At 40.2% G+C, this 26,630-nt stretch overlaps 1 protein-coding gene across 3 annotated transcripts in view; it reads right to left on the minus strand.

Annotated features, from left to right (window-relative positions):
- Positions 1-2,243: 2,243 nt before the first annotated feature.
- The window catches only part of COA1 (cytochrome c oxidase assembly factor 1), a 52,939-nt gene continuing 28,552 nt past the window's right edge, over positions 2,244-26,630 (minus strand). For all 3 annotated transcript variants that reach the window (XM_069960331.1, XM_069960329.1, XM_069960330.1), the window contains exons 2-5: positions 10,116-10,214; positions 7,381-7,532; positions 2,931-3,007; positions 2,244-2,383 (exon numbers count right to left, since the gene is read on the minus strand). In XM_069960331.1, coding sequence (XP_069816432.1) covers positions 2,272-2,383; positions 2,931-3,007; positions 7,381-7,532; positions 10,116-10,209 — 435 coding nt within the window. In that variant the 5' untranslated portion in view covers positions 10,210-10,214 and the 3' untranslated portion in view covers positions 2,244-2,271. The remainder of the gene's footprint in view (positions 2,384-2,930; positions 3,008-7,380; positions 7,533-10,115; positions 10,215-26,630) is intronic.

Raw genomic sequence — 26,630 nt, forward strand, 5'->3', positions numbered from 1 at the left:
AGTGAACGTTTTCAGGTCTTTTGCAATCGTTAATTATGCAAACTATAATCGTCCGGTGGAATAGGGCCCAAAGGCAAAAATTTTTTTAAGTCTTCAAATTCATGAACCATGCAAGGGTCTTTATTGAGCATGTCTCACTGCTGAGACCCCCCCCTCCCCCCCATACACACACACTGACGATAATGCAGTGATCTTTTAGGCAGCTAATTTTAAGTCTAGAGGGCCGCATGGTGAAGAGACCGCGAGGAAGTGATGCTTCCCGCGTGTTCTCCTGATCAGTGGGGGCCTGGGTGAGAACCACTGATCATATTTTTGACATATAACATCCCTTTTTTTTTTTTTTTTTAACACCCTTACTGCATTACTTCATTGCAGTAATCAATCATATATTTACCGTCCTTCATTGGATTAATGCAATGACTCCAAATGTGTGCTGCTGCCTAAGAATAAACTATATACAATTGTAGAAAGCCTGCTCTAAAAAGCCACAGACAGATGGGGAGACTTCTATTTTAATAAGCGCTGTCTCATCTACATTTTATACTCGACAGGTTTAATTCTAGATTTGTTGCAATGCCATTGAACAAACCTAATAATTATCACTTTATTCTTTTCTTTGATTAAAAAATTTTTAGTTACACATTCAGGACATCCTGCCCCAGGATGCATTCTATGTAAATGCATATCTTTTAGAGGGTACGGCTTGCTAATGGAGGTGTGAGGACATGTCTCTGCTCCACTCCACACCTGGTCTCTTCCCCGGGCCCAACAGCAGTAGAACCAGCACCCTGATTTATCTCCATGAGATGGGCAAAGAGAAAGGGAACCTGCCTTGCTCCATCCAACACCATGAATCTGAGGCTTCCCGATCCAAGATGGCAGCCACACATGCATCTACATCTGCATGGGTCCTAGAGCATTATCTTTTGCATAATCATTAACTATCTCAAACGACCGCTATTGCGAAAGACCTGAAAACATTCACTCATTTCTATGGAACGATAATCATTACTTATGATCGTAATTGCAATCGTTTTTCTTCGCTATTTATTCGCTTTTGCGTTCGTATCTATTGCCAACGTCCGAACGATGTCTTATTCAATGCGAATGATTTGCGAATGAACAACGATAAAAATAGGTCCAGGTCTTATAAAGCATTCAATGATTTCTCGTTCGGTCGTTAATCGTTAACTGCATTTCAACCGAACGATTATTGTTTAGATTCGAACGATTTAACGATAATCTGAACGATAATCGTCCAGTGGAATAGGGCCCTTAGCTAGATAAGCAGAGGTGCGTTCCACTTGAGATTCTGTCTGTCCTATTAATTCAGTGGGATTTCTTATGTGCCTCTGCTCTTCGCTCAAAGAATGAACATGTTAATTCTTTGAGTGGAGAGCAGAGGCACACGAGAAATCCTATTGAAGCACTGGGACAGGCAGAATCTCAAGTGGCATCTGCCGTATGGACACTGCTTGTAAATCAGAGGCAAGTCTGCTATCTTCAAACACCTAGGAGACTTGCTGGCCACCTTTAGGATCCCAAGGATCTGTGCTTTTTCATGCTGGGAGCAGGGAAACTGTTTGAATGTTCGTGCTGCTGTAATGACTGAGCTGCACAGCTGTCATTACAGTGGTGCGACCATTCAAACAGTTTCCCTGCTCCCAGCATGATGATGATACATCATGCTGTGTGGGGAAACACTCTGATACAGGGATTCTCCGTCCTTGCTTCACAGACTGAACAAAGAATATGTGAATGCAGCCTAATGGTTCTTTAACAGAGCAATTATTATTCTAATCGAAGTGATTATCTGGTCATGTAAATACAGTTAACGATCAAGCGACAAATCATTAATCGTGGTCTTTCATAGTCTATAAATAGTTGCTGGTCATTCGCTAATATTTTTTCGCTAAAGTTTTGGCTGTCCAAGCATGCTGGGAATTGTAGTTTTGCAACAGCTGGAGGGTCTGGGTTTGACATCACTGGTCTAAACAGTCTGTTTGTTTAAAGCAAAAATAATCAGTTAAATGATAAAAAGACGATCAAGAAAAAAAAATTTGCAACGATTTATCTGCTCATCTAAATGACAATCGCTGGAAACATAAAATCGCTGTTTCGAAATCGTTAAATGATCGCTTGAGCGATTTATCGCTCTGTCTAAAATGATCGCTAGACACCAAATGAGCTGTGATCTGATGCACCAAAGGTTTAAATATAAGAAGAGATCTGAAACACATTAGTTGGTGTTTGGGATTTTAATAAGTACATTTAAGATACATGACTACTTGTTTCTTCCCCCTCATTGTCCGAAAAATCAGAGTGGTAAATTGGGACACTTTCACCATTATTCAGTTTTAAAATGACATCTTGAAGGTTCCACCTAAGAAAAGAAAAAAAAATAAAAGTTTTAAATGTCTTACAAACTGTAACCAACAAAATATTTCCAGATCACATTACCTACATCAGTTTAATCTAATTCATGTTCCAAATGGCTGACACTGATAGAAAGGAGACACATGGTACCTTTCAAATATCTGTCTTTCCAGAAAGTAAAATCCTTTTACTTTCTGTTGCAAAATGTCAAAGAGGCATTTTTCAAGCCCTTTAAGTTCTCAGCGCTGTAATTCCTTATTTCCCCCAGCATCCCTATCCCTGCTTGACAGTCAGCTGGAAGTGGGGTTCAAATTCCAGCTGGTTGTCAATCAAGCAGTAATATGAATGGGAGGGGGAGCATGGCTACCTTACAGCCCTTCAGGAGCTTGGAAAGGCCTCTATGGCACAGCACTGTAGAATACAAGCATTTTTGTCAGCAGTTTTGGAATGTGGATGGCAGCTGCTATATTCACTTTAATTTCTTAAGTTAAAAGTAGAAAACACAAGCTAAAAGTCATCATAATTAACGTATGGTCCCTGCTGTGCATACACACCTTCGACTAAACTGGTCCTTGACAGCTGTGCTATAGAGATACCCGCCCATTGTGGTTCCTGACACTGGTATCTTGATCTGAAAGCACATGAAACAAACAAGTGACTGTTATATAAAATCCTTCAGGACTGTTCTGAAATTCCCATTGTATGACATCAGCTAATAATGTCATGGTTGCCTTTAAGGAAGTTAGGAGAGATTCATTCGCACATGTGCTTAAGTTGACTCACCATTTGAACTCCAAAGTGATGTCCCAATGTAACCTAAAAGAAAACCCCTATTTATCAGTTAAAAAGTGTTGTGCAAGCTGCATTCATGCGTTCCGTGTTCCACATGGAACACGGATGTGGAATGCCTGTAACAGGGTCCTCCACCTACCTGGGCAGCATCTGTGACAAGATGCTGGGAGCGGTGGAACTGTATAAATATGTGCTGCGCTGTAATGAAGCATATTCATACTGTTCCCCTGCTCCCAGCATCTGATCACAGGGGAAGCATCCACATGTAAATGCGGCCTAAATTTCTGAGTACTTTGTGTTACTTGTCATGTAGTTAAGGCCGATTAAATGGCTTCACGCTGTAAGCTAGCACTGATCTGCTAGATCGGCACTCACCTAACGAGCCTGATAGACTGCTCAAGAGTCATGTGATGTCTAGTCATGTCTAGTGATGTTAGCGTAGCCCTTTCCTTTAATCAGCCATCGGTTGCGCATTGCAGAGGTGCACGGCTGACCGAAAATGATTTCTAAACATGTTGAAAGACGACGACGGACGAGTGTTCGCTCATCGAGTGATTGCTGGCTCTGTTACACAGAGAGATATCTACCAGATTTGGCAGGTAATCACTCCATAAAATAGGGCCCTACAAAATAGTTTCTTCTAATGCTACGTTTACACGGAGCGATAATTCGCCTTATAGATCATTTAACGATTTTGAAGCAACGATTTGGTTTTTATAACGATCAGCGTTTAGACAAATAAATCGTTAGAAAAATTGTAAGAAAATTCGTAAAAAAATCGTTAATGCGATCGTTTTTAAGATCGCTGAAGCCCATCTTTTACATAGGGTGAATCTTTGAAAGACTGTTTACTTGAAACGATCTGCGAATTTTTAGCAAACGATGAACGACGATTTGAGAACATGTTGAAAGATCAAAATGAACGATTTTTCGCTCATTGCTTGATCGTTTGCTGTGTTTACACTGAACGATTATCGCTCAAATGCAATCGTTATTGCGAAAATTCGAACCATAATCGTTCCGTGTAAACGCAGCATTATACTGAAAGACAAATTCAGAATTCTGTGAATTACATGTTACCAGGCAACAGTTCAATGGAGGAGCTAAGACAACATGACATTCACATACTGGGGGGAATTGGTTCTGTTAGTAAAGTACTTTCCATAGCTAGTCATTAAAAAAAAAGCTTGTTTTGTCCCTTTTATTTAGGGGTCCATTTTTTTTTCTCTGATTGTGCACCCAAAAAGAAGTGGGCAGGTAAATTACCACACACCAAAGCTTCAGCAAAATTCAGATGTTGAGTGTTAAGAGAACATATCAAGGTATATTTCTCCATTTATGTTCTCCATTTCTGCGAAATATAAACTCCAACTGAGTAAACTAATATACATTTATCAGTACAAGCTGGTGCTGGTGGTAATAAATATTTATCACACACACATATATATATATATATATATATACACACACATATATATATATATATATATATATATATATATATACACACACACACACACACACACATATATATATATATATATATATATATATATATATACACACACATACACTATACATAATAAAATATAAAAAAATAGTTTGAATATGAAAATAAAGTGCACAATCATTATAATAAGCTTTATTTGCCCAATGCAAATGCGCCCAAAATACTACACAATCAATTTCAAATGAAAACAAAATGAGTCTAGTTTGTGTTAATCCTTACAGAAAAATAAAATGGCAGTGCCAGCTTGATGTTAAGGCCCTATTCCACGTAACGAATATCGTCCGTATTCGGCCGATATCGGCCACTACGAACGATAATCGTCCCATGGAATAGAGTGCAACGATCAGCCGACACCGTTCATGTCAGCTGATCGTTGCAGTCGCTTGTTTTTTAACATGTTGAAAAACAAGCGACTGATATAGCAACGATCTGCTGCCGTCGCTCTGTTGAATAGGAGAGTCGGCAGCAGACGCTGCTGTATCCTATGGGCTGCCCGGACGATCAGCGATCACTCGGGCAGCCCCCCCCCCCGCAGCTCCCCACCGCCCCTCCCGCACTCACCCGCTCGCTGCAGCCGCGTTTGAATAGCGGCGGTAGGGGGCAGGGAACGAGGAGCAAACGAGCGCTGAGATCGCTCGTTTGCTCCTCTATACGACCCGTGGAATAGGGGCTTTACCCCACAAGGGAATGGGCTGGCCACTCCATTACCTTAAAAGGGTACTCCAGCCCTTTGAAAATGTTAATGTAACATAATGAAGAGCCTATTGTTATGTCTCTGCAGCACCTTAGGGTCCCCCATTAAGAACTCCCACCACCACTTGTGAGAGGAACCCTTAACGACGCATGACAAGTATACTCATCATGCGGCCATTAAGGGTAAAGAGAAAGGGCTCCCGGCGTGAGCCCTCTCTGCAGCCCGTGGTCCCCAGTTGATAGCTGCATTTAAATAGTATCTGTGCCCCTCTACCTGATGTCTAGTGGGGGGATCTCCCCCCCGTTATGCGATAGCATAGAGGAGATGCCTTCTACGGAGTCGGCTGGGGCTCAGCGTAGGAAGGACGCTGATCCCAGCTCGGCAATCAGTGTATCTGGTCTGCTGCTGACCAGAATAATAGAGCACTGATCTGATGGATCAGTGCTCTATTATATCCACAGCACTGATCTCAATGGAAGATCAGTGCTGTGTATATAGAAGTCCCCCAGGGGATTTCTAATTGTTGTTTGTAAAAAAAAAAAAAAAAAAAAGTATTTTTTATTAATAAAAAATTCCCTCCCCTAATAAAAGTTTAAATCACCCCCCCCTTTTCCCATTTTATAAACAAAAATAAGTAAATAAAAAAATTAAACATATTTGGTATCGCTGCGTGCGTAATCAAACTATTAAGTTATCACATTCCTGATCTTGCACGGTAAATGGCATAAGCGCAAAAACCTGCCAAAGCGCAAAACTGCGCATCAAATCCAGAAAAAATGCAATATAAAGTGATCAAAAAGTCGCATATATGCAAACAAGGTACCTAAAGAAAGAACAGATCGTGGCGCAAAAAAATGACACCTCACACAGCCCCATAGACCAAAGGATAACAGCGTTATAAGGATGGGAATAGAGCAATTTTAAACACATTTTGTTTTGTTTTTAAAGGTTTTAATTTTTTAAAAGCTGACAGATAAAATAAAAGACATTTAAGTTAAATATCATTGTAATTGCACCGACTTGAGGAACATATATAACATATCAGTTTTACCATAGAGCAAATAGCGTAAACACGAAACCCCCCTAAATGAAAACAAATTCCTTTTTCTTTTTTCAATTTCACTGCGCATATAATTTTTTTTCTGGTTTCACAGCATACTTTATGGAAAAATTAGGTCAGTCATTGTAAAGTACAATTAGTGGCGCAAAAAATAAGGGCTTATTTGGGCCTGTAAGTAGAAAAATGCAAGTGCTATGGCCTTTTAAACACGAGGAAAAAACTAAATCGCAAAAACTAAAATTAGCCCGGTCCTGAAGGGGTTAAATAAAATTAGTGGCCGTTAATTAAAAAAACAAAACAAAAGACAGTGTGGGAACATGGCCCAATAATGTTTTTAACACTATATATTTGTGTGTATTTGTATGAAAGTACAGAAATGAAAATAGCCTTCGACCCCAAAAAACTAAAATAACCAAAATTATAATTTAAAAAAATTGTGACAAAACATTACATAGGCTGAGGGGACCCGCAACAACACTACCACAGAAGGATCTGCACAGTGGAGATGGAGCAATAAGATACTGGTAGCAGGGAGGTAGGTGCAGTTTACAATTTTCAATAACTCCCTCCCTGTGCATTTATCAAAACGTCACCATTTTCTTTTGGAGGTGGAGGGTGGGGGGTAAAAACAACACCACAGCCTATGTTATTTCAGAGGCTATAGCAAATGATTACATACACAGCTCTAGTTTTTTGCCATTTGATACAAACCACAGTATTCTCTAGGCATGCTTTTTTCCTCATAGGCGTCTTTAAAAAAAAACAACAACAAAAAACAAGCAGTTTTCCACCCGTATACACGTGATGCTTTTTATGGACAAGATGTGCAATAAATGATAAAAATAAATTAATGTTTTTCTAGACTGATGGGACAAAATTTTTCTAATGTGATGTGTATGACTTTTGTTCTTGTCTCAACAGTCAGTATAGATACTGTATAAAACTTACCTGGGCTGTTGTCTTGTCAACATGGTTGTATCTGTCAGTCAGTCGAAGATTGTGGACCTTAAGTGGTGGTGCTCCTAACATCTCTAAAACATTAGACCGAGACTCAAGTTTCTGCAGTGCACCCAAGTAGTATTCTTTCTGGGCAAATGACTCTAAAGTTTTGAAAAATAAAAAAAAAAGTTACGGGTCTCAGAACATGGTGTCACAAAGTCATCGCTTTAGGGTGCGTTCACACCTACAGGATCTGCAGCAGATCGGCAGCAGATTTGATGCTGTGTTCAGTTATTTAAATGAAATCTGCTGCAGAAAATCAGCTGCAGATCCTGTAGGTGTGAACGCACCATTAAAGTTTTTTTCTAAACATTACAATAACTATATAAATTACTATACACAATAATATTGCTATAGCTGTGACTGTACTGACAGTCCAAATGGCATAAATATGGAATGTTTAATTACACAGTGAATGCTGAAAAAATAAAAACTCAAAAACACATTTTCTGGGGTTTATTTCTATTCCATTCCACAAAAAATATATTTAAGTTCTCTTGAAATGCGGGGATGAAAAATTCACCCTCCAAACCTGTGGCACGAAGGGGTTAAACTTGACTTGTTAAGTTTCTACTGTTTAGGGATGTCTACAATGGCTTAAAACGCGTTGACCCCCTGCCAGTCAGCGTCCATGCTCTGGCCGTAACAAGTGTATGAACAAGGCTGTAAATTCTGTAGCAGCCTAGCGGTCACGAGAACCCAAAGGACACTATCCAAACAAATGGCTGCCACTGCCCCATAACAATATATCTGCCCAGGAATATCTGGCATGGTTGGATATGCATGTTAATCTTGCAGAAGAATGTAAGTGCCTGCAAAGAAACCTCTAGTGTATGTGGGTTTTAGGGCAATAGAGTCACAGTAGTTTGTATTGTGCAGATACCTTCCCTGCCTCCAGTGACATCTCTCTATGTGGAAATTCAAAAAAATAAGTATAAAAGTATTGTTAGATATGTGTACCAGGGTCTGCACCCCATAGATAATAGATTTGAATAGGAATCTTCCAGTGAAAAGTGTCGACTTTCTTAATAAGGAGGAGAATCAGAGCGGCACTCTGTGGAATACAGGTGGTGCACGAGGAAAGCGTTTCGGCGATGTGACTTTGTCAACTGCCCCAGTTGACAAAGCCACATCGCCAAAACGTGTTCTGCTGTTTTATTGTTCACACGATTGTGGTGATGTAACCGAATAAACTTCATGATGTTTAAGTGGTGAGTTGCCGGGAATTCCATTTTTGACCATTTTAATAAGTCAGCAATCAGAAATGTACAGGGCAGAGCAGATCATGTGATGGTGCGCAGATGATTTGTTGTCTCAGAAACTTGAACAACATGTCATTATTGAAGGAACTAGGAATTCTGCAGTTTACTACAAATGGCTTGAAGGCTATGGACACCTTTAAAAATTTTTTATTACAACTATTATTGATTCGTCTAAATAGTCTTAATTAAACATTTCCTACCATTTACCTGATACACGGAGAAAAGTCAGACAACGTTTCTGTTTTCTCAGAGTGAGATAACAGCAGGGAGGGGATTACATACCAGCTAAAAAAGTGGATGTGGGTGGGGTGGGGGGGACAAATACTGCAGGACTGCTCACACAGATTGGAAAAAGGGAGAAGGAACCTTGCCAGAGCCCCACAAAGTGACCTCCAGCTGAATACTGGTGTACATGTTTCTAAACAAACCATGAGAAACAGACTCCATGAGGACAGAATGAGGGCTCAATGTCCTCTATTGGCACCAGTGCTCACAGTGAACACCAGAATTACATGTCTGCCATTGGCACCCTGTTTTCTTCACAGAGTGCATGTTCACATCCAACACATTGATAGAGCTTGGGAATATTGTAGAAAATGCTACGCGGTCTGAAACATTGTCCAGCATGTCCAGTTTTGGTAGTGGATCACTGATAATCTGGAAAGGCATATTCTTGAAGGGTTGCATAAACCTTCATGTGATAGCCAGCAGTACCATGACTGCTCAAATTAATGGGATGAAAGGCTCAGGTGCAGTGGAGTCTGGGGTCCAACTGGTGCAGGACAATGCCCACCCTCATGTAGCTAGAGTAGTAGTAGTTCCTGGTGAAGACATGATGAAGACATTTATGCGATGTACTGGCCATCAGATTCCTCAGACCTAAATTCAATCAAGAACCTGTGATGTTATGTTTCAGTACATTCAATGCTGCCAAATAGCATCACATACTCCCCAGGAGTTCACAGATTCCCTGATCCAGGTATGGGAGTAGGACATCATGCGCCTTCTCTGGTGGTAAAAGCCAATCACTGGGGGTATTTGCTGGTAAACCTATTCCAGCTGACCCTGTCTTAAAGGAGAAGTTACTTTCTCACATGCTCGACAAATCATTGTGTTCTCTAAATGAATGCAGTAACCGAATAACTATTCTACGGAATTACCTAGGTTTGTCTATTATGACATTTTAGAGACAATAAGAGAAGGCATCTTGGAGGTGGAGGGATCTTTCTTTTTTTTACAACACTATGAGCCTGATAAAATATTACAGGTTGCTATCATGTGTCAAACAGCAGACACAACAGCAGCTTCCCGAAAGGAAACTTGGATTAAGTCTTCGAACTGGCCAATGCGTCTCCGCATATGCAGACAATGTGTGTGAGAAAGGAAGAGAAGCATATAATTTAGGCTGCACATTCCACTTACTCTGAATTAAATAATACATCATGGCACATCCTCCTCCTGACACTATACCCAAATAAAGGGCCAACTGTTGAAGGTTCCTCAAAGGCACTGGCATCCTTCCTGTAGAAACAAACACAGATGTTCAGTCTTCTTTTGTCATTGATTCTCATAGCTTGTGGGGTGTAAATGTCCGCTTCACATTTTGCTTTGTCATTTTATTCTTTTTGTGTTTTTATAGTTACTGTGCTGGCTGAGAGAATGGACAAGCTGAGGAACCATACTATTATACTTTCTATGTACTGAAAACAAAGGCACCTGTGTGTAGGTAGAACTGTGTTTGTTTAGGCCTCTATGTTTTATACTATATTTGTACCTGCACAGACCTTTTCCCATTGTTACTACCTGTAACTTGTGATTATAAGATTCCAAATAATAAAAAGATCCTACAGCACCCAGTATGCTGGATGGGCGCCAACACTGCACATGCTATGAGAAGTCACGTTTACTAGAATGCATTTATGTTTTATCACCTTTTACTACATTGTATTGTTCAGTAGGACAAGAATAATTATGCATCTATTATCCAGCTATGCAAAATGTACACCCTCTTTTACAGTCCCTGGCACTGCCCTACTGACATACACTGGCCATGTCACTTGTCAGATCATCTTTGTTGGATTTTCTCTCATGCACAAGTTGGTTTCCAGAATCTTTAAGCCACTTGATGGGATTAGCAAAATCTATACTAATTTACATGACTTCAACGGTAATTGCCCTAAAAGATAAAGCATTGACCTTCCCAGAACTCTTCAGCTTTGTAGTCTTAGAAAGAGCAAATGAGTAAGGGATAATCTTGGGCAGTAAGGAATGTAAACAAGAGGAAACCATCTGCAGGTTAGACCATACCAACCTGCTGATACAGGCTAATATTGTTACAGTGAGGAAGAGGTTATCCCTGTTACAGTGATTTAATTAAAAAATAAATAAATAGAAAATGGCCACTGGAGTGCCATAATAGAGGTACCGCATACTTCTTTGTAATGTACCTTGTAAGATTTCCTTTAAATGTAAAAATCCTTTAAAGTGTACCTATCATTTTAACAAACTTCTGACACTGCATAGCAACATGTCAGAGGTTTGTATCAGTGGCAGTCCTGGTGCTGAGAACATTGCCGATCAGTAGATCGAAGGGGAACACACGTACAGCAGCGCACGCTCTGCCTCCTCATCTCTCTCTCTCACTGCTAAAGTAGGAATTATAATGGAGCTCTAAAGAACTTCCTAGATGTGATTACAGGAAGTTCCATAGGGCTCCATTATAATTTTGTCCACCACTGCTTTAGCAATGAGACAAAGATGAAGAGGCAGAGTGTACCCTGCTGCACATGTTTTCCCCTTCCTTCTAACAAGGGTTCTGAGCACCAGGACCCAGACCAATACAAACTTCTGACATGTCACTATGAAATGTCAAAAGTTTGTTAAAATGGTAGTCACGCTTTGATACATTATTAAGGCAACCCAACAGATAATATTATGTAATTAAAGAGGAACTTCAGGCAGCCTTGTTAAAAAAAAAAAAAAAAAAAACAATTTAAGGTTTTTATGTATGTCCCCCCTGACATTTCTTATCTGGGTTTACAGTGGTCCCGCTCCTCTGATGCAGTTTTCTGTCTGCTCTGTCTATATCAATGATGGCTAACCTTGACACTCCAGCTGTTGTAAAACTACAATTCCCATGACACCTGGGCAGCCAAAGCCATATCTTTGGTTGTTCAGGCATGATGGGAATTGTAGTTTTGCAACAGCTGGAGTGTCAAGGTTAGCCATTATTGGTCTATATCTTGCTGTTCATCTACCCCTGCACTGCTATCAGAATACATTTCCCAGTAGTCTTTATGGTGCACACTCAGAATATCCTGTTTCACCCCCCTTAACCCCACCCCTCTCCAACTATGCCCCACCCCCTGTGCTCGGCAAACAAACTTAGGGTAGCTTCACACGTACCGCATCACAGCTGATTTTCTGCTGCAGATCCGCCGCAGATTTGACTAAATGAATGAACACAGCATTTAATCCGCACTGCAAAATCTGCTGCGGATCTGCAGCAGATGTGATGGTGCAGATTTGATGCTTTGTTCATTCGTTTAGACAAACCTGCTGCGGATCCGCAGCAGAAAATCAGCTGCGATACGGTACTTGGTGTTAAGCAACCCTAAATGTGAAACAGTGGTCATGTGATCTCTGTCTCCTAAGGGCTGGAGGCAGCAAAGGCAACAGGGGATGGAGTGGATTGCAGGGAGGCAAGTTTTCTTCAATTGCATGTCAATTAACTAATAGTGCGGCAGAACATGCCGAGACATGGTAATACATTATAGACATCTATATAACTCAATGGAAGATCAAAAGCAAAGTGCCGGTCAGCCATTACCTTTTTCTATATAACTCAAAGTATTTTTTTTATACAAATTATTCCTAACTGGAGTTCCCCTTTAAGCATTAAAGATGATCAGGAGAAAGCAAAAAAAATAATAACATTTACATCTAGTGGTAGATATCCAACAATAAGACATATAAACTAACTAAAATCAAAAATAACCCAATATAATATAACCGTGAAACAACATTTGCTTCCTTTCTCGGAAGAATGTGAAAATTGTTTTTCTCTATATATAGGCAGTTTCTGAAAGTGTATTATATATAGATCATGGGAACGATAGTGGTAAAAAAGATACTGGAAACCCTGTCTGGGGTCCTTGCCCTACTTGAATAACTTCTCTGCAGAATACGGATTTGAAAACAAATCCACCCCAGCTTGTACAATTATTTTCTAGCACATTCTCTATTTTTTTTTCTCTTTTCATTTGATATTTAGCACTGTGACGTAGTGAAACCACCAGATCTCTAATGTGATAAAGTAAACAATAACTCCTCAGCTATGCATGTTACATTCATATAGAACAGGTAGAACATACAAGTTTCAATCATTTATTCAGGGGGAGGGGAACAAAAGTAACAAAAATAATGCTAAAAGGCATCTTAAATTGAAATAAAAGGGAAAACCATGCACTGCAGCTCCCCGCTGAGGGTTCGGAACACAGTCAAGCTTCCTTTGTGTATACTGGCAGACGGACGATAGCAGACTACTTTATCAGGTACCTTCAATGCCTAAGCACGTTTGGATTAACTATCAGTTATAGAACATAGGTTACCTAGTTTTGCGCTGAATGGTTTTTCCTTTTATTTAGATTTACACGCTATTTAGTAAACTCTTGGGTGCTCACTCTATACATTCAGCAGCAGTAACGGTGCAGCGCTGGTGAGGAGGATAGTCTCAGATCGAGATAACCCCTCTATATTTTAGCATCTTAAATTGAGCCTGCCCTCTGCAATACAGATTCCAAACTGCTGATCCCGCCCGACAGCTGTTAGAACACGGAGAGATAAGGTAGCTTTATGCTACGTTTACACGGAACGATAATTCGCCTGATCGTACGATTAACGATTTCAAAGTAACGATTTTTCTTTATAACAATCAGCGTTAAAGCGGAACGATATATCGTACGGAAAGTTCGTTTTGCGATCGCTTAAGCCTATCTCGCACATAGGAAAAATCGGTGAACGACTGTTTATACGGAACGATCTGCGATTTTTTTGTGAACGACGAACGACGATTTAAGAACATGTTAAAAGATCAAACTGAACGATTTCTTTCTCGTCATTCGATCGTTTGCTGCGTTTGCACGTACGATTATCGTTTGAATTCGATCGTTATTGTGCAAATTCGTTCCGTGTAAGCACAGCATTATAGGGAACTAATCAGCACAATTGTGCCAATCTGGTTCCCAGCTGCACTCTAAAGATCTAATGAGCAGCTCCAGCAGCATACCAGCCACAACTGCGACGGTAGCTTTACATCAGGGAAAAAGGAGTTTTATTGCAGCGCCTGAGGGTAGGAGAGGAGTGACAACTAGTCATCTGGGGGAGAGACGCCTGTGATTAGTCATGGCTCTCTGCGGGGTTGATTGACAGGCAGAGAGACCTCTAGCGGGCCTCTCTGCCTGTCAATCATCCCCGCAGAGCCCGCTGACAGGCTGATTGATTCCCTCTAATATATCTGGCTGTGCTTCCATAATGTTGAGAAATACTTTCATTCTCTGGTGCTAGGTGCTGGATCAGCAAACTACTCTGACGGCATGTACCATATCCCCATTGACGCCTACATCAGCTGCTGTAACACAGTATTAAATTGTCTGTTTGAGGGATTTTAAAGGTAATTCATTCCATACTCCTAGATTATCCTAGGGCCATTCTATACTGCAGTTATGTGACAATAAATGGACAATAAGAAAATGAAAGATGGAAAACACTATGCAATAGTCAGGAATTTAGTGGGAGAGGGTCCATTGCAAAAGTGTGCTTCCCTGTTTAGTGTCTATGCCTTCTATTCCCCCTACTGGGTTTCATTGTAAGGAGGATCCAGCATTCCAGCATCTCCTCCTCACTATGTCACCTAGTGGCTTCTTCTATGGTATTCTTCATTCTCTATACCTCCTAATACTGAAACTACAGTACTGAAACCAGTGTCATTACTGGGTAATATATGCATTCACAGATCTGTTATAAATCACTACAAGAATCTATTTATCATTAGTCATACTTAATTAAGCCGAGAAAGGTAACACGAAAGAGGGTGGGGTGTACAAGCTTATCAACATCCAGGTCACCCGCCACATGTCTCTGCATTCTAATGCACTTTGCTTATTGGGTAAGAAGGTTACAATATCACTGCAATGTACAGTCATGAGGGCGGCATCTGCAATGACTAATTACAGGAAATCAGGGGAATTTCACTGGTGCAATCCCCAGTATTCTTTCATGAATACACTGTGATAAGATGGAAGCTGTATCGTGTAAGTAATAGCCATGACTACATAAATAAAGAGAATCCACTTTATCCTAGCTCGATTAGGCTAGGTTCACACTACATAACCGGAGCAGAGAATTTCCAACGGATTCTGTAAAGCGTAAATGTTCACAGCTGCGCGCCTCTCCGCCCATGCTATAGACACCATTCTATAGAGAGGCCATGAACGGGCCGTAGAGGGAACCCTGCCTCAGAAGGAGAATTCCAGGCTGGGGTGAATTTTGGCAGAGTGCTGGGGAGGATGAAAGAAGTAACATACTCTTTCTTCCCCCGTTCGAGCGCTGATACTGGTATGCTGCAGCCCTGGTCCCCCGTTCCTGGCCACTTCAGGGTCCAGAGGACGTGACTTGCCAGGCAGGACCCTGCTACGGCTGCTGACTGACTGACGTTACGTCCCAGGTCCCCTCTATTACTCTGTTGCAGTATACCGGTATCAGCGATGCAGAGGGGGGAGGTGAAAGCATGTTACTTCTTTTATTTCCCCCCCCCCCCCCTCCACCAGCACTCTGCCACAAATCATCCGGGCCCAAAATTAGTGAGTAAAGCTGACTAGAGATGAGAGAGTTAATTGCAAATAAAATGGCCTTAAGAAGTTGTATATAAAAAGATGCATATGTGAATCTGCATGTGACGTGATCCAGGTTTAAAGGGATATTCCACTCAAACTTAACTTTTGATATGCTGCTGCCCATGGTGAAACTAATAATTCATTCCATACATGTCATTATCTATTCAGTCTCCTTCCCCCAGTTGTAAGCTGCTGCTTTCTGCTGAAAACACAAAAATCTGTGTATGAGCCTTTCTCTCTGTCTCCCCCTCCTCCCCCTCCCTTCTGAGACAGCTGATGTAAACAATATGGAAAACAGGAGGAGGTTCCAACAGCACCAGATAGACCCAAGTCTAAGGCCCCGTTCCCACTGAGCAAAACTAGCGGAATTGTCCACCGCGGAATGCCGTTAGCCTCCCGCTCATAATGGGAGTCTATGGGAGGCGCGCGCTCCTGCCCTGTCCGCGATGAAGAATGAACATGTTCATTCTCAGCGCGGACAGAGCAGGAGCGCGCGCCTCCCATAGACTCCCATTATGAGCGGGAGGCCAACGGCATTCCGCGGCGGACAATTCCGCCGGGGAATTCCGCTAGTTTTGCTCAGTGGGAACGGGGCCTTATGCGTAGAGGATGCACGCTGGTACGGCTAAAATCCCAGTAGTAGTCGGTAAACAGAGTTCAGAGAAGGCAAAGTCCAGCAGCATCCACACAAGTTCAGTAATCTTCACAAATTTATTGAAGCATCCAGACAAGATACAACGTTTCGACTCTCTGTGAAGTCTTTGTCAAGTACTTGACAAAGTGCCACCAGGAGGACGCTGAACGTGACAGAGAGCCTGCATTTATATCCAAAACTGCAGGCCGACTGCACTACTGCTGCCCGACTGACCATCTGCTTATTGACAGCTTTCTGCCTAGACACAGTATACTACTGAGCATGTGCAGAAAGAATAAATCTCTGCAAACTGGCTCTGTCACTAATTTCTGCTACTCTTACAAAGCATAGGCGGGCATTCACACATCCTGTTATTACAGTGCCTGAAAGGAAGGTGGTCTACCTACCAGAATTTTCTACTGTACTGACACAGCGTGTCAGCCATATAAACAGTTTGGGAGCACCCACAATTATAATGAATGATGATGAAGGGGGCTCAACACTCCATTCAGTAGCACTTTGTCTGCATTTATTGAGTTGTTCAGAAGGTTTAAAAGCCCCCTAAGTCTGATGACAGATAACACCGGAAATATTAAGAAGGAAGCAGAATACTGTATAAGTTTGCTGTTTGTTGTTGTTAGTAAAACTCCACAATTTCAAAATCATCTGTATATGAAACAGATAACAAATCCCTCACAATGGCGGAACATACAAAAGTAGAATTTTATTCTTACTCCTGCCATCAGTTTCTTGCTGCCCAAGTGACATAGGACCAGACAGTCTTATTAAAATGATGTCTGTTCCCTCTAATGCTGCAGCAATAGAGAGGAATCATAGTTATAACACAGGCTGGGAATGGGGCTCAGAGTCATGGGGGCAGTCTCTGTGGCATTTTCCCACCCCATGATATCTCTCTCCTTATAAATAAACAGGGAGGGGTTAATTAATGAAGGCTGGCAGGGCAGGAAGAAGCTGCCCCATACCACCGTAACATTTCTGCAGCAATGTACAATAGGTGTGATGGATTTGTAACATTCTATCCACTTGCCTGCCACTGTCATCTGAAAGTACAATGCACAGCTTTTCTGCTATATGTGAATTCAGCCTTATGCTAAGCTTAGACTATGAAGAAGTTAAACTGTTTGAGACTGGTTAGCAGTTTTCCAACTTGAAAAGCACTGCACACCATATGCCCATTACAGCTTTTTCTTACACAGAAGCTTCCTGTGTGGTGATATATTCAAGAACAAACATTAGCTATTTTAGCATCTGATCATGTGCACAACCATTCGTTTTGTTTATTACCCTCGGGCACTGTACGACTGTAGCCAATTGTTATAACTGAGTAGAGTGGGCAATGCAATGAGCAGGCACATGGAAATCGGAATTATGGCACAGGGGCAGCCATGTGAATAACCCTACCTGACTCACATTTAAATAGGGTTTTCCTGTTTTGTGTCATTACAGCTTAATTTATGTATAAAGTCCCGATCTAATATACTTTGTGGAAGACCTATCATGCCTGCACAGACTGACAAAAGTCGCAATTTTTTTACAGTTCTATTGCTTTTATTGGTACTTGCAGTCAGTGATGATCACCAGCAATAACACCTGCCATTAACCTCTTTAATGTCACAATTAGTATATACTGTATATAACAGTATTTAATGGTGGGTTTACACAGAACGATTATTGTTTTAATTTTCGCAATAATGATCGCATTTTAGCGATAATCGGCTCGTGTAAACGCTGCGAACGATCGAACGACGAGTGAGAAATCATTCATTGTGATCTTTCAACATGTTCTCAAATCGTCGTTGGTTGTTCGCTAAAAATTCGCAGATCACTTTTTGTAAACAGTCTTTCAAAGATTCATCCTATGTGTCAGATGGGCTTAAGCTATTTTAAAAACTATTGCAATAACTATTTTTCTAACAATTTATCTCTTCTCGTCTAACAATTTATCTATTTCTTCTCGTCTAAACGCTGATCGTCAGTGTCTCTAAAGGATGGTTTGCATGCCTCCGCTCAAAGAATTGAAACATCAATTCTTTGAGCGGAGAACGACAGAAGCGGAGGCACACGAGCCCTCCCACAGAGTCACTGTGTGACACTAACGCAGATGGGATTCCATGACAGGTAGCTCCACCACAGAATTTCACCTGTTTTACTTACTTTTTACTTAAAGTGTAATAATATATAATAATATATATATATATATATATATATATATTTTTTTTTTTTTATATATTACCAAGCTCCTCCCCCATTAAAAGTTGAAAACACTTTTTTTTTTTTGTACTGCGCCACGCTCAGCTGCTAACTGCAGCCGGGGAAAAGTGTGACTTGATCGCTGCCTTTGGCTAATCAACCATTAAAATGTCGCTGTCAAAACTGACTATTTTGTAATATTAATTGCACACCCGTAAACAAAAATCTTGCTTGTTTCTTATCTCATTTTATTCCAATATGTATAAACACAAGTTGGCTCCGTGACCGAACACATGCATTTTTATATCACAATTCATCCATAGAACATATACCATAACGGACGTTTCGGTCTAATAAGACCTTTTTCAACTGGTATACTTAGGGGGTTGGTAGAACTAAAGAAATGCCATGTGTTTAGATGTGATCAGCATGGCCGGAGCTCCGGCCATGCTGATCACATCTAAACACATGGCATTTCTTTAGTTCTACCAACCCCCTAAGTATACCAGTTGAAAAAGGTCTTATTAGACCGAAACGTCCGTTATGGTATATGTTCTATGGATGAATTGTGATATAAAAATGCATGTGTTCGGTCACGGAGCCAACTTGTGTATATACATATTGGAATAAAATGAGATAAGAAACAAGCAAGATTTTTGTTTACGGGTGTGCAATTAATATTACAAAATAGTGTATTGGAGTTCTAATTGCACCCAACAGTGTGCACAGATATAGTACTATCAATAAAATGTCAAAACTGACAGCAGCATTTAAATGGCTTGTAGAAGCCATCCCTGGTGGTTTGGTGGCAGGATCGCCCTCCCACAAAGCAATCACAAAAGGTCGATCCATCATACTTGCAGGGCCTCAGCAATGTAATGAGGCTGGTCCTGGCTCAGCGCTGGATTACTACTACCTGGCTTCAGCAGCCCTTAGAAATCAAACATACATGTCCCAATGCTCGCAACAGAGTTGGCACTTGAGGGGCTACTTATCAGGGTGGTTTGGTGTTCTCCCCACTGGGAGGCACTCCTTGGCAACAGATTCTCCTTCTCTGGAGAGAGGGATATCTGGCTATTCCCGTGTTTTGAGACTCGCAACTGAGGCTCCACGGACCCCTTTTTACATATTCAAATTTTGTAGGGGGCAATCAGTGGAGACTCTTAAATGAATACTCCATTGTTTTTTTTTTCACGGCTCTCGCTGAGTGATTGCTGTGTTTTGTTGGTCTATTTTTCATTGCATTCCAACTCGCAACTGAGGCTCCACGGACCCCTTCCTTACAATATATATATATATATATTATATATATATATATATATATATATATATGTATACACACACACATATACACACACACTGCATTGATCCGTATTGCTCACAGACACCCCCTAGATGGACTAAAAGTTTATGTAAAAAAAAAAAAAACTCCCTCCCAATATTAAAAGTTTAAATCACCTCCTTCCCCCCCCCCGCCCCATTTTATAAATAAAAACAAACATACTATCACCATGGGCAGAATCGCCTGAACTATTAAATTATAACATTCTATAAGTGAAAAAAATGCCAAAATGCAATATTGCTGAGTTTTGGTCACATCAAATCCGACAAAATTAAATTGAAAAGTAATCAATAAGTTGCATATTTGCAAGCAAGCTACCGATGCAAAGTACAGATCATGGCGCAAAAATTTACACCTCACACAGCCCCATAGACTTTATATATCCGTTCCTGGACAGAAGGGTCTTTGAATGTCTGCGGTAGCACTCCAATGCGAGCTGTTCCGCACCCATCAGTGTGGCTGGCGCTGGAGCTAATGAAAGGCAGCCACAGTCTTGCAGCTGGCAGTCATTAACACCCTTAAACGATTTGATGCATAGTGATTGCGACATTTAAGGTAGTCAGTGACAGGGCAAGCACTTGTCACTGACTGATCGGGACCCCTGCAGCATGGCTGTGGGGTCCCGATCACTTGTACCGACAGGCCAGGGTAAGCCACTTACTTCCATCCTGGCGGATCTTAAAACTGTGCATAGAATCTGCTCTTAGGCAGACTCTATGCTCAGATCACCGATATTACTGATGAATGCTATGCTATGGCATAGCATTCATCAGTATATGCAACCAGAGCATTGCATATATAATTCCCCTAAGGGACTTATGTATGCAATACAAAATGTGTAAAAAATAAAAAAAAGTTTTGTAAACATATTTTTTTTAAAAATCCCTAATAAAAATGCCCCAATAAACATTTATATTACCCCCTTTCCCATTATACAAATAAAAATATTTAAAATATATAAAAAAAAAACTAACATATAACCTATCGCAGCATGCAGAATTGTCCGATATATTAAAGTATAGCATTTTTGTTGAACAACGTGAATAAAAAGCGCAAAAAAAAACCAAAACTGCAGGATTGCTGAACCACCCCAACGAGCCCTGTAGGTGGAAAAATAAAAAGCTAAGGCAAGACGAGGTGGAACATTGCTTTAATTTGACCTAGACATTCGGGCATCAATGACCTTCAGTCAACAAGGGGTTAAGGACAGTAATAGAGCAATTTTAAATACATTTAGTTAATTAGTATTTAAAAGCAGTTTTCATTTTTTTTAAAGCCGTAAAATTAAATAAAAGTTGATTAAGTTGCCTACTGGCTTGAGGAACATAGGCAACACGTCTGTTTTACACAGCTCAAAAAAATATATATATATAAATAATAATAATAATTTCTCAGTACAAATAATTTTTCCTGGCTGTAGAATTACAATATGAATATAATCCTCTTATAAACTGGGTAGGTGATGCTTTCTGACTGTTTTGATATCTGGGCCTTCTACACTGCAAGTCTGGTAAAGAAAGTCAACATGGTTTATGTGTAGGGTGTGACCAGCACATCACTGGCTGTAAAATATGGGTCACACGGTTACTGTATCAGCCAATTGTACCAAGTCCCAACACATTTATTACATTAAACAGTGATGATTAATGGTGCTACAACAATAATAATGAATAAATTCTCAGATTTTCATTATAACTCAGCAGACATGTAATTACCATTTCTAGGTAAATTGACATTGATCTCTTCATTCCCACCATGAAAAATGCACACAATGGAAAAAAACATTGTTATACAAGTATTTGCAATGTCTTGGGAGTGCCACTCTTTTTGTATTGTAGAAAGGATTACTATATTAATCACTTATATATATAATAACACGGAGAAAGGGTGTACAACATGTAGGCTAATATTGGGACATTTACAGCAAGCGAAAGTGGCTGGGTTTCTTTAACTGTGCCAAAGGTACTATACAGAAGCATCAATGTTCATTTAGGAAATGCAGTTTGTCCAATGTTTTGCTGTAAGAAGGGCATCCATAATGGATATGAAACCCCTGGATTGTATCTCCAGTTATGAAGCTTATGCTCACCAAGCAGAATGATCAGTGTAGAGACACCTTAAAAACAGGAATTGGATGATGACATATAAAATCACTGACATATAATTTTAAAGTAGGTCATGTCTATTTTTAATAACTGGGGGTACTGGACCAGCCCTTGTCAAACTGTGAGATGCAGCTCATTGTCTGGCAAGGCACAGGGTCCCCGTGTGTGCTCAATATTGGCACACAGCAAGGAATCTACAACACACTGAGACCACACTGATATAGGCAGCCATCCTTTGTCAGTGTTGGTTCCATGGATGGAATTGGTAAAGGACCTGCAATGATGTCATACAGCAGCTGCAGGTGAACGTCTGAAGACAGCAGAGACACTGCTACAGACAATGGAAGACCAAACCTAGCACAACTACACAAGATGATCATGAACTATAGGCGTTTATAGGACAAAGTGTAAGACCTGGAAGACAGTCCTCAGAGGAACAACCTCCATATCTTGGGAGTGCCCCAATCTGTGCCTCAAAAAGACATGTTACATTACTCTAAACTACTATTAAAGTGTCACTGTCGTTATAACTTTCAAAATCTAAATCAACAGTAGATGTAATATAAAGCAAGTTTGCAATATACATTCATTATTATTTTTGTTGTCATCATGCTGTAAAACCAAGCTGAACTTACCAGAAATCCAGGTCCAGTCTCCTGAAGGCAAATTTTGTGACTTGTGCTGGTTGAAAAAAAAGAGACTTAAAACAGGAAGCCTAGCCAGTACAGAGAGTCACGGCTCCATGTGTCCATCAATCACATGACTGCCTTCTCTCTGTGAGCGCTCAGATGGCCTGGGATACACAGGACTTCCTGTTTTCTGACTGTTTTTATTTTTTTTTTAGAAAAAGAATCAGAAAACAGGAAGTGCAGGAAGTGTTTTCCATGATAACTAAAAAAAAAATGAATTTAAATTGCAAACTTGCTTTATCACATCTACTGATCTGATTTAGATTTTGAAAGGTATAACGAGAGTGACACTTAAAACTGTTGGGCCTTCTGCATGCCTGCAAGGTGGGCATATCGCCCAAGCCCTGACCTATAACTAACTCCAGACCAAGGTATTGGTCTGATAATCAATACGTCCAATCTACACAAATATAGCACTAATAAAAATTTCAGATCATGGCACAAAAAATGACACCCCATACAGCCCCGTAGGTGAAAAAATAAAAGCACTATAAGAGTCACAAGAGGGCCATCATATTTACACCTATTTGCAAAAGAAAAGTTTTGCTGTTAATAAAAATAGTAAAACATTAGAAAAGCCATGTAAACTGCATAACTGCATATTGCTGTATTCAGACTGACCTATAGAATAAAGATATCATGTCAGTTTTACCATAACGTCCATTACGTTAACACAGAACACCCCCCCCCCCCCCACACACACACAATTTTTTGAAGAATTGTGTTTTTTCCCCCCAATTTCAACCCATAAATAATATAACGGGCTTCCTTCATACATTTTATGGTAGATTAAAAGACACCATTACAAAGTACACCCATTCCTGAAAAAAACAAGCCCTGTAGATGGGAAAATAAAAGAGTTATGGCTCTTAGAAGGCGAGGAGGAAAAAACTAAAATGCTAAACTTTAAATTGGCCTTAAAGGGTCAAGTCTTGGGGCTCTGCAGTAAATTTTTAGGATCCAGAAAACCTCACTGGTTAACAACCCCCACCACCATTCACCTCTGCACATGGGGCAAAGAACCTGTTCCACCCCCAATACCTCCATTATTCGTACATGACCATTATACGCCTCTCCGAAGTGTCGGGAGGCAGCAGATATATTTCTACATAAAGATAAGCTTTTTGTGGTATTCTGCTTTCTAAGATGCAGTAGTTTAATTACTTGCATATTTACATATTGTAAACTGCAATGCTTGCATGCTCTGGAATGCATCACATGACAAGTATTGCATTTTATGTAAGATTTTATAGAAAATACCACATCATTATGCGAACACGATCTTACCATTAAACTTTTTAACATATATAGGCATGTTTTACACCTCTTTGCACCACAAGTGACACTTCCCTTAAAGGAGTACTTTGACAAAAGAAAAAAATCCAGCACAATCAGGGGGATGGGGGAACATAATAATCTATATTTACTCATCCCTGTGCTCCTGCAGCGCATTGCCACTAACAGACCCCCATCCGCCTCCTAAAGCTCAAGCTCCTGCAATGTCACAACTCGGCTAAGAAATGCCTGTGAAGCCTCTCAGTGACTGCGGTGGGACACTGCTACAGGCACTGGCCGAGTGCGCACTTCCTGCCGGGTCGTGACGACACCAGAGCTCAGGAGAAACTGAAGCTTGGACGGTGAGAGGGAGGTGATGATGCAGTGCTGCAGGGGCATGGGGATGGGTAAGATTCTTTACTACGTTCCCGCATCCCTCTGCCCTGGAATTTTTCTTTTGTTACAGTTCTCTTTTAAATGAAAGACAAGTTTCTTTTTTCCTTTTCTGACAAAAAAAACAAACCTGGTGCGAAAATACCACCTACTGTATTTCCTGTATATATTAAACTACCTTCTCTAAAATCCAGGCTGTTTTTCATCTTGTAACAATATAGGGAGATGGTTATGAATAATACTTTTAATCTCTACAGAATTATTGCTAAAAGTGGTAGAAAAAAGTTACTCCCTCCTTTTTACGATGTTTTCTTTTCTCTATCAGCAGTAAAAGATTTCTTTAGGACTATATGTTTAGCTTGTTCTCTAATCCCTGTACTTAATCTGTCATCTAACATTCCCTTTCAAACAAACTTTCTATAGAACAAATACATCTTGCCCTAGAGTATTCCCCAAACGATAGATTTTTCACATGATGGGGATGATTGCGAGCTACATGAAGAAGCGTATTGCCAGATACCTAAAGATGGAGGTCATTACTTTCCCTTAATCTTGGTCACCTTCCAGAAATTGTCCTATCCAGAAATGACATCCTGGTATATGTATTTCATACCTACATCTCAAATTATGATCATTATTATTTAGATACTGTATGAAGTCATGTTGACATATGGATTCCCCCTCTTGTCCCACCCACGAGAATTTAGCCCCCTTTGAAACTGGGGGAAAAAAAGCATATACTGTATATATATTTATATATACAGTATATATTATATATATGTTTTGCTGCAATGCGATTACACAGAACACTGACAGGTGCAAACTCTATTATGTAAGGAGTAGGAGAGACGTCAACATACGTGGCATCTGACAGTGTGTGAGAGAAACAGGCTGAGGATTAAAGACGGGGGATTAAGAATTGCTCACACCCCAGACATAACACTGCCAGAGACTTAGAAAACACAGACAGTGCAGAGGTGTCATTGTATAGCAGCCAGAGAAAGGAGCAGCCATCAAGCCCGGAACATAGGATGTTTACAATTATCCTGTCTAAATGGCACTATCTGTGGCCATGTGCTAGAATAATAATTTGCTGTTGTCTTCAGCGAGGACAGACAGAGCAATGGCAGCAGGAAAGGAAGGCATAAAGCATGTCATCCTAAATAACAAGTTAGCATACACGATGCAGAGTACAATGCTCCTGTAAATGTGTAATTTGATCACATGAGGAGGTCTAATCAGAATATAAAGTAAGAAGAGTCCCTCTCATTAGAAACAAGGTTTCACTTGTCACAAAGACAGAAAAACAAAAAAGTGGAACAGTATGCTGCACTACGGAATATGTGGCCTCCGCTTATCCCATACACACATTTAGGTATTTTTCTGTACATAAGTTTTTTCTTGGACTCATAACATGATTTGCTACATTTTTTAATTCCAAGTGACAAGTCATATACGTGCAGAAAATGACCCAAGCATAGTCACTAGTCACTGGCTGGCTTAGAAAGAAAAACTGGATGACAACATATAAAAGAAATGACATATTAAAAGTCCTGTTTATTTTGAATTTGCAAAGGGAAACACAAAAGAAAAAAGAATAACACTCACCTGCCCTGATCCACCACAAGTGTCATTCTGCCATCTTCTGGTTCCTGATGCTCCCTACTACTTTCTGGTTTCTCTGGCATGTTGACCCCACAGGAAATGGCTACTTAGCCAATCATTTATAGCAGTAACCCATCTTAACCAGTAACTGGCTGTGCAAGAAGCTTAATACATCACAGGAGCCAACAGTGAGCATCTGGGACCAGCAGCCGTAGGGGATCAGGTGAGTATTACTTTTTATATATTTATATTACCCTAATTAAATTGTATTTTTTTTTTTTGTCTAGGGCTGAAAAACCCTTTAACATAGACATAAGACAGAACATGCACACTTCTCTAATCTGCCCACTATCCACTGTAACATAACATCCAAGTAGTAGAGTATATTTTATAACTTGTGTGCATAATCCGAGTTCATTAAGGATAACTTTAGGGTTCCTTATTTGGCCACCTAAATAGTATAAATATACATATCATTTAATCCATCAGACTACTTATGCATCTAATATGATTTTCTCTGACTTCAAACTTTGATTATAAGCATTTACAATATTCAGTATATTAACAGACTACCTTTATACGTGTTCCAAATACTATGTACAGTAGTCTCTCTGTATGTAAAGCCAAGACAAACCATGATTGGATGTATAGATCGAGATCTGAACTAGGAGTTCTGCAACAAATCAACATGGATCAGAATGAGAGTGAATGGTTTGAATATAACTATATTGCGGATCAGTTATTGATATAAAAAGGTGAAGGGTCCCATAATCAATGATTGGTCACCTGG

The sequence above is a fragment of the Dendropsophus ebraccatus genome, chromosome 2 (genome assembly GCF_027789765.1).
Source record: "Dendropsophus ebraccatus isolate aDenEbr1 chromosome 2, aDenEbr1.pat, whole genome shotgun sequence".
Taxonomy (NCBI): domain Eukaryota; kingdom Metazoa; phylum Chordata; class Amphibia; order Anura; family Hylidae; genus Dendropsophus; species Dendropsophus ebraccatus.